This window comes from Musa acuminata, chromosome BXJ1-4 (genome assembly GCF_036884655.1).
Source record: "Musa acuminata AAA Group cultivar baxijiao chromosome BXJ1-4, Cavendish_Baxijiao_AAA, whole genome shotgun sequence".
Lineage (NCBI taxonomy): Eukaryota > Viridiplantae > Streptophyta > Magnoliopsida > Zingiberales > Musaceae > Musa > Musa acuminata.
In genome coordinates this window covers 5,913,542-5,923,350 of record NC_088330.1, presented here as the reverse complement: position 1 = coordinate 5,923,350, position 9,809 = coordinate 5,913,542, and the positions used below count along the sequence as shown (strand labels likewise).

Sequence of the window (9,809 nt, the reverse complement as noted above, 5' to 3'; positions counted from 1 at the left end):
AGACGACTGGATCAGCTGTCCGCGAATTGACAGCGGAGCGCCATACTGTAGCCACTGGTTTCGTGTTACGTCGTGCGGCGTCCAAGAGTTGATTCCGTGGATACGGCTGTCGTGACGTCAGAATCTTGTGGGTCCCGCTCAACATAATCATTTTATTTCAAATATATCAGTTGTATTTTTATATGAATAATTAGAATAAATGAACAGATACAAACTAATGAAGAATAATATAATTTTCTAATTAATAAAGTCAAATATAAACCTTTGAGATAAATTGATATTCTATCCACTTGGATATGAAATATTTTTTTGACCTTCTCTTAACCCTAGCAATTAAGAATATATTTTTAATAAAAATAAATGATGAATATGAGATTCAAATTTAAGATCTTATAATAAACTGTTAAAATTTTGTACTCTAACTTTGGCAAATAGATCAAATACATCATCACCTAATCAAAATTTAACAAGAATATATTCTTATATAATTTTATATAAACAATAAAAATATATTTTTTTACTCACAAGTAGAGGCTTCATTCCCTTATTTTTCCTTAAAAATGTAAACATATAATACTCATTTTCCGATATTTGAGGCTTTTATTGTCAACCAAAACCATAAACACATGTAAGAAAACACAATTGGAGTGTCATGACCAGAAACGATGAAGCATAACCACAAACACAGGAAACAGTGAAGCATCAACTTTTGCAGGTTGCAGCACTATGAAACCAAACTCCCGTTATGTACAGGTACAGTAAACCTTCACCAAGTAAAGAAAAAACATTCCAAGAACAAACTTAACACATCATAGGTTAAGAGTCTTTTCAGGTAACTATAATCTTGTCAGACAAATGAACATGCTACTTTGTTCCAGGATCCACTACGGCAAGTATCATGCTTGTTAACCACAATTGCAGATTTCAAACTTATTTTGGCACAATACGATATAACTATACCGAGCGATACATTTTGATATATTACTATATATATATATATATATATATATATATATATATATATATATATATATATATATATATATATATATATAACCCCCCCCCCCCCGCCCCGCGGCTCGTGTGAGGAGGAGGTTTCATTCTCCCCGCGGGAAAAAAAAAAAAAATACGACATCACTCGATTTCTGCCCGCGTTGACACCGACTTAGCTGGTTTTGCCTAAGTCGTGCGGCACCCTTGCGCATCCGTCCGCAAAGGTCAGTCTTCCCGAAGCCTCCCATTGTCCCTTAGGACCAACAAAAGAGAGAACGGGTTAAAGAGAACGCCTCAATCGGGATCCACAAGCAAACATGTCCGAAAAACACTTCATAGACAATGCAAATTACAAACAGACTTTACAAGCTCTGAATAGTGGCACAACAAAGGGTAAAATGGTCCATTATAGACCGAAAAGCTCTCGCACGTGTCCACATGACACCACCTTTATTTACAAGCCTAAAGAGGCCACCAACCCAACTAAAATGGGACTTATAAGCCTTCGGCTGCCCCTCTACACGCTGTACAAGGCATGAACATGCCAACAGACACGGACAGATATGAGCATTACATCAAACATCCTGTTTCAAAGTTTGTCCGTGACATTCTCCCCCACTTATCCCTTCGACGTCCTCGTCGAAGCCTTTGTGAACACTGCAACTCTTCGCCTTTGCTGAGTCTTCAATCTTCTGCTCCAGCTGCAATGCGCCTCCTGGCTCCCAGCTGCTCTCCGCTGCTGTTTCTGAGTAGTCGAACCTTTGATCCGCCATGCTGCTTCAACTCGCCAATGACTCTGATTCTGGTGTGGGGTTGGCTGAGTTGTGTTGATCCTTGTTGATTCCTGCGGATCCACCAAATGAAGGAAAAGACCATCTTTACTACGCCAGTCTCTCAAAATTTCCACATGCTGCTTGAACTGGGTGGATGCTTGTTGGAACTTTAACGAGCATCGCCTCGCAAACTTCTGAAGTTTTGGGTCCTTCCTCCACAAAATCTGCTCATTGACTCTTCTTTCAGTTAGTTGTCACATCCAAGTAGGTTCGCATCACTTCCGCTTTCGATTGGCATTTCGTTGGGAAATGAAGCGGACAATCTACTCTCAGTAGTACTGATCACCGTTGGTGAAGATTTGATAACTATTGTCTTCCATTATTTTCGAAGGGTCTTTGAACTTGTGCAGAGCTCCTCTGCTGGATAGATAAGAGAACTGGGGTACTCGGTTTCGCCCATTCTCTTAAGAGTTGAGAAGGCAAAGGTTACTTGACTTCGCCCGCCTCCTCGAGGTTGTACTTCATGTATCGAGCTGGTTACTGGTCTTCGCCTGCTCTTTGCTCACACTTCTGAAGCACTTAAAGTGTTTGCACTCCTTGCGTTGAGTTAGCTACTATGATTCACCTTCTCAATACCATCGAACTTCTGGAATGCGGGAAGTTTTCGCCCCAACTTGGAGTAATTCTCTGATAGATGAGGTCGCCTCCGGGATTGTACCGTCTTCTCCATCAACCCTGCCGCCTACTCCACTGAGTAGCAAAGGTACAGCACCGCATACTGCCTGCTTCGTTCCTTGGTCATGCACTCTTGCATGACCCGAAGTCCTTCACTTACGGCTATCTTGATGAGAAACTTGTTGACACCGGTCTTACGAAGTTTCTTGGCCTCTGCCCTTCAGCCTTGTCTCGGTACTTGGAGATTGCCTCTGCATGCTCCACCTCCTCGGCCCCGTTCACGACCAAGCGCTCTCCCTCCATGAGAGCAAGGGATCAATGACTTGCACGGATGTCCCGCCTCTGCGGTACCATAGCGCTGCCATGCCCATGGCCCTACTATCCGTCGCCTCGCCTCTGTATCCCTTTTCTTCACAATCAGTAGAGATGTCTCCGTGGCACTCCTCTGAGTCCACCTCCATTCTAACTGATGCTTGATTTTGGGTAGCTAAGTCCCTCTGGACTCATCGTCGCTTCCTCGCCCCTTTCGACCCCCTGCTTCAACACCTCTGTGTTCTCCAAGCAGTCCGTTTGGTCGATGGAAAGACAGACTACAACTCTCATGCATGGCCTCTACCATCACGTTGTAGAGTTTGCACCGATTCTGTTCTCCTTAGCTTCCTTGGTAGCAACGTTCGCTTACTCGACCTTGTCCTCTGACTTGTCGGGCTCCCTTAAGCGAATATGAGCTCTGGAGAAGTCCAACTCTCCAGTTGCTTCGATCATACCTCTGCATGATCAAGTCCCTCCCATGGAACTCACTAGTACTTGCATTCGAACTTTTCTCTTGGTGGAACACAGCCCCCATATGCTGATGACCAAGGCTTTCATCCGATGCAAAATTCGATGCACGCCGGGAAGACCCGCCTCTGCGGTACCATGGCCTTCACTCCTTGAATCCATAGCTCTTCTTGCCGTCGTGTTGTTCACCGAAGTGGAGCTTCCAGTAACTCCCGATCATACCTCCATATGATCTCATCCCTCACGGGACCGATTGTGTGTATCGCATTGCCACGAACTGTTCCACCACGATCCGCTGCACCATGTCGCCTCCTGGTGACATCTCCATTGCATTCTGATCCTTGTGGAATAAACTCGAATTGTGAACCCTCCATGTGTGGCCTCTGCCAATACATCGCAGGGTCCCTTCCACCTTCGATTTTGTTCGCTCCTTTGGCAATCGACCTTCATCCACCCACTCTTGGGTCACACCTAGATGAAGCACCGCTCTAGGATAGTCCGTCGCCTAGTAGCTCTCGAAGTCCACCGACTTCACTGTAATCTGTGCACCATTGTCTGGATCCTGGGCCTCTGCCCCTACCAGCACAATCTCCGCTGCGCACTGCTTCCTTCATAGCAACTCAAATGGCAACACTGTGGCATATTCTTCAAGAGTACCCGCCTCTGCGTCCTCTTGCCCCGTGCTAAGGCCCTTCTGAACCCAACTTCGCCTCCGCATATTGAGTCGTCTTAGTTCCTCCATCAAATGCTTCTCCGAGTTAAGGTGCATGTGCCGCGAAGCTCCCTTCGTCTTTGGCACCATGCAAGATGAGTCCGCTCCGTCAGAAAGAAGGACCCATGGAACAACATGATCCTACTCTTGCCTCTGCAAGAGTTCATGTCCTTGACCTCTGTCTAAGGAAAGCACTGTGCCTCTGCTCCATGTTCCAACTTCTATGCTGGCTCCCTTCATGCGGCTTGGGTACTTCGCCAAGTTACACCCAAGTTGCTCCGCTCCTCGTTTTTGCATTGAGTCGATGGTGGCCCTCGCGCCCACCATTCCACGGGTCAACCCTCCCTTGAGTTCGATCTCCACATCGACTCCAAGTGTGCCTTCATTTAAGTTGTTTTAGGTCGCTCCCCCACTTGATCTCGCAATGCATCCACCAATGCATTCTCTCGACGAGGTCATGCGACAACTCCTCGCCGCTTACTCAGTCCACCGAGCTTCGTGGAGTTGTTGTTTGTTGAGGTACTCCTCCTCAACATGTGAGGTCTGTCTCACATGATTCTCCCTCTGGAGAGTCGGGACTTATCCCTCCTGGATAACTACCCCGTTGGAGCAACATCTCTCTTCATTTCGGAGACCACCCTCCCCTTGGACTACTCCGATCTGCTGAACAAACTGTGCATTGTTCTGCCTCCTGCAAACGCACTTGCTAGATTGCGACTCCACGTCCATACAGCCCCCGCTACACCCCTCAAGGCCTAGCAACATGCTGAACTCATTGCACACTTCAGCCTCCTACGGACGTATCCTTCACATGCCGAAGAGAAAGTTTCAATGCTCCATGGCGCCGAGTCTCGGTTGCCTTGGGATGGCCACGAACATTCCATCGTCCGCATACAAGCCCATGCATGAGTACCAAATTCTTCGAGTTAGCAATTCCCCTCACCTCTGTGAGCTTTGCATAACTCTTTTGGTCGTTGAGCAACTCATTCCACCTTGGATGGTCTCATTCTTGCCAAGCGCCTCGCTTGCCTAGAGCACCATCAAGTATAGTTGTCAACGTTGAGCCGTAGCTCAAACTCAGCCATCCCAACCTTTGTGCGCTCCAAATTCTTCCAAGCTTGCCTGTTCTCGTGGTGCCTCTTGCGCGAAGGGTTGGCCATTCCTCTGAATGCCAATCTCAGATGCTCGCTCCTCTGAGCGACTCTTTTCCCTACATCTCCATGCTCGTTTTCCCTCAAACGGTCGCGCATGTGCTGACTGCCCTCAACGCAGCCCCGCTAGGTCCCCCACGTTTACATGTCAAGTGTTTCTATGAGTGCTTGTCCCGCTCTGATACCATATGACACGGACTTAGCTGGTTTTGCCTAAGTCGTGCGGCACCCTTGCGCATCCGTCCGCAAAGGTCAGCCTTCCCGAAGCCTCCCATTGTCCTTTAGGACCAACAAAAGAGAGAACGGGTTAAAGAGAACGCCTCAATCGGGATCCACAAGCAAACATGTCCGAAAAATACTTCATAGACAATGCAAATTACAAACAGACTTTACAAGCTCTGAATAGTGGCACAACAAAGGGTAAAATGGTCCATTACAGACCGAAAAGCTCTCGCACGTGTCCACATGACACCACCTTTATTTACAAGCCTAAAGAGGCCACCAACCCAACTAAAATGGGACTTATAAGCCTTCGGCTGCCCCTCTACACGCTGTACAAGGCATGAACATGCCAACAGACACGGACAGATATGAGCATTACATCAAATATCCTGTTTCAAAGTTTGTCCGTGACAGCGTGGGGAGAAGAAACTGTTTCTTTCTCCCTACGTAAAAAAAAAAAAAGAAAGGCAATGTTACCCGGTTTTCCCATGAAAAAAAAAGGAGAAAGGTGAAGTCGCCTCGGTTTCTGCCCGCGTGGGGAGAAAAAACTGTTTCTTCTCTCCGCACAAAAAAAAAAAAAGTGATGTCACTCGGTTTCTGCTCGCGTGGAGGGTTCCTTCTCCCTACGCAAAAAAGTAAAAAAAAAAAAAACACCTTGTTCCTTCTACCTGCATGGGAAGAAGAAATCGTTTCTCCCCGCGACATCACCGAGGCTTCTTCTCTCCTCGCACGAATGAGGAGAAGTCGCCGGGGCCTCGTCGCCTCAGACAAGGAGGCGACATCATCTGCGACGTCCAACAAGAGAGGGTATCAACGAATCGAGATCGTCGAGGGAGAGCGACGCTGGATATTCAAGTTTTCTCTTTTCTTCTCCCTCTTCTCTTTCTTCTCTCTCTGCTAATACAGATATCGATTTAGGGTGATAATGGAGCGGAAACAATCTCAATCGACGCCATCGCTTGGTAGCAAGCGGTCAGCATACCGATCTGTTGACGAACCGATACGTATCATCTGAAATTAAAATCATTGATATATATATATATATATATATATATATATATATATATATATATATATATATATATATATATATATATATATAATCTTTAGGAAGAATTCATAAACAAAATGAATGGAGAAAGGCATACTCTATTAACTTTTAATCCAGCAGAATTATAAATGAAAGAAGTGCCCTAAAAAAGAGAAGTTAAATACCTGAAATATTTTCTGCTGCAATTTTAAGACAAGAAGCCTTAAGTTCCATAGCATGACAGTGATCAGTCAATGCGAGAGTGCTGGCCACCGAATTGACAGATATTTCTTTAAATAAATGAGCCTCATACCGAAGTTGAAGCCTTCTCAAGCCATATTTGTCAGCTGTATCTAACAGTGTGGTGCCAGTATGTTTGATATAGAACATTCAAGAACATATGATATAACAAGATCTGCCATCTTGCACAAGAGTGTCTCTGTAAAGAAAAATATAGCACTGCCTAGTCGGGAGGAAACAAACAAGCCATGAGTTACATAAGCAGAAGTATGGTTCAGATATCTCCAACTTATTTGTCCAAAATACATCCATAAACTAGAAAAAGAAACTCATTCAGAGGGATACTACGGGCAAGCACTGGAGGGGGACATCATTTATATGAGTGGATTCCATGTTTAACAGACCATACCACCTGATGCAGATCAAATACTTCCAACAAAAATAACCCTCTTGCAACTAATAAAGCAGAACTATAATATCTATGAATGAGTACACAATGTCAAGAGAGAAAACAAGAACAAAACAATTAAGCTTTCTATCCTTCAAGCATTTAAAAAGGAAAAAGTTATATATCAATGGTCATCCTGATTAAATCCAAAATGATAGGCAGGAACCTGCATTGGTCAAAAAGATAGAAGTAAGACCATTTGTCTCAAAGACAATATTTCAGCAATTGAGCTCTAGAATCTCATTGACAAACAGATTTAGCACCATAACAAAGGAGAAGCAGAAGCATACATTGACCATCTTCCATGCCAAAGTTTTTCTTTCCTTTTGGGTCAGGGCATCCACAAGGACATCTATAGATGTTGCAGATAAACAAGATGAGCCACTAGGATTAGTGATGTAAGGAAAGGTAGAGGGTGACAAGAAAAACTGCAGAATCAGTGAGACAAGCGGCTTTTTCAGAAAATCCCAAGGTGCAGACTGCAATGAACAGCAACATCTAGTAATGTAGTAACTGCATTATTCATCGATCTACACAAAACGAACTCTATGCTTCATACTAGCAACTTTTAACTCAAGCCTAGAATAAATAAAGTACAATGCAATTCTAATGCTAGATAACGATTAAGATTCAGATAAAGAGATGATAATTAATGCATCACATTATCGGCAAAAATTTGAATTAAAAATGCAATTATTTAGAAAAGCTCATAGTTGCATATAATGGAAGCAATTTGCAAATGCAATGCTACAAAACCTCCAAACTAAAAATATAGTTCCTGCAAGGATAAATCCAACTAGTACAGGCAGACAATTTTGATTGAATCTCTCCACAGCATTCAAGTCTGAACAATGTAGTAAGCCCATGCAACATACCTTGAGGTTAAAATCAGAAAACAGCACAAGGTGCTCCCATATGAACAAAATCAGCAGGCAGAAATATCACCTGATTTCACAAACAAGCAATTTCCACACAAAAACTCCAGTACCATTAGGACTGAGTAGATGAGTCATGATATGCAGCTGCCTAAAGTATCTATATTTTATCCAAATCCATAACTGATTAAATGCCATTATTTCTAGAACTTGACCAGAAGAAAAATGACAAAACCAAACTAAGATTTGAGCTTGATGCATCTGAAAACAGCCAACAAACAGCAGAAAAAAGCCTCATTCACGACAATAAGGTTTTAAGGCATCCAGTTCAAAGGTGCCTGCCTTGGAAATCCTTCATGAAAGCAACAAGCTTCTCCACTCCTGCCAACGGCATTGCATTGTATATGGAAGCCCGAACACCACCCACTGAGCGATGACCCTTGAGTTGAATCATCCCTTCTTTGGCAGCCTCCTCGATGAATTTCTTCTCAAGATCTGTCTTCTCAAGTGTAAACGGCACGTTCATCAGTGATCTAACTGATTTCTCAACCGGGCACACATAGAACCCGTCACTCCCATCAATAGCATCATAGAGAATTCCTGCCTTCTTGGCGTTCTTCTTCTCCACCTCTACCAAGCCACCCTGCTCCAGCAGGTCCGCAAACACAAGTCCACAAATGTAGATCGTGAAGCATGGGGGAGTGTTGTAGAGGGAAGCGCTATCAGCATGGATTTTGTAGTCCAGCATCACGGGTGTGATCGGTTGGGCGTTGCCAATAAGATCTTTTCGGACTATCACGATCGTGACACCGGACGGACCGACGTTCTTCTGCGCGCCAGCATAGATCACGCCGAACTTCGATACGTCAACGGGCTTCGAGCAGAAATTGGATGACATATCGGCCACCAAGATTGCATCTTTATTGTTTGGCGTGGGGTAGTTCTTGAACTCCACCCCGTGGATCGTCTCGTTGGCGCAAATGTGCAGGTACTTGGCGTTGGGGTTCTGCTCGAGGCCTTCAAAAGGCGGGATCTTGGTGTATTTGTCAGATTTACCAGACCAGATGAGATTAGGGTTGCAGAACTTCTGGGCTTCTTTGAAGGCCTTGTCGCCCCACGATCCGGTGACGATGTAGTCCGCAGCATCGTCGGGTGCGCAGAGGTTGAGGGGAACGGCGGCAAACTGGGTGGTGGCGCCGCCCTGGAGGAAGAGGACGGCGTAGTCGTCAGGGACGGCGAGGAGGCGGCGGAGGTCGGACTCAGCGTTCTTGATGACGGCATCGAACTCCTTGCCGCGGTGGCTCATCTCCATAATACTCATGCCGGAGCCATGGTAGTTGTACAGCTCCGACTGGGCCTTCAGGATCACGGACTCCGGAAGGGTGGCCGGTCCCGCGGCGAAGTTAAAGATGCGGCCCTGATCCTTGGTGACGGAGACGGAGGCGGGAGCAGGGTGGACGGCGGTGCAGGAGACGGTGGACAGGCGGGGTCTTGGTCGGAGGTGCTGCTTGGAGGGGATGTAAGAGAGGGTTTTGAGAGAGGGATAAAGGGGGTGTTGGAGGAGGAAAGATTGAGGAGTAGAGGCAGCAGCCATTGGAAGAGAGTGAGAAGAGAGGTAAGGATCGGTGGGAGAGGAGAGGAAGAGGAGCAAAAGAAGGAACTTTTTCGGATCTAGCAATCGAAGTGGACTTTGGTTGATATAGGGAAACGGGGGAAGGAGGTAGCGGCAAGGGGGAGGGATTCCGAGTTGGAAATGTTCGTCGCCTTTTCCAAGATGACCAAAATGTCCTTCCTTATTTCTCCATTCTCAAATTATAATGTTTCACATCTTTATTTATTTTTTTCCTTTTTTATTGTTTATTTTAGCACATCTAATTATTATAAATTAGAAAATTAGGTTTATTTGAGTA

At 45.2% G+C, this 9,809-nt stretch overlaps 1 protein-coding gene across 1 annotated transcript; it reads right to left on the bottom strand.

Annotated features, from left to right (window-relative positions):
- Positions 1-8,041: 8,041 nt before the first annotated feature.
- On the bottom strand, positions 8,042-9,587 carry LOC135643711 (phosphoserine aminotransferase 2, chloroplastic-like). The gene has a single exon (XM_065161032.1). It carries the CDS (start codon positions 9,491-9,493, stop codon positions 8,228-8,230), a length of 1,266 nt encoding a protein of 421 aa, XP_065017104.1. The 5' UTR covers positions 9,494-9,587; the 3' UTR covers positions 8,042-8,227.
- Positions 9,588-9,809: the final 222 nt, after the last annotated feature.

Coding starts and splice junctions, on each gene's coding strand:
- LOC135643711 (XM_065161032.1), bottom strand. CDS start 9,493: ATGGCTGCTGCCTCTACTCCTCAATCTTTCCTCCTCCAACACCCCCTT.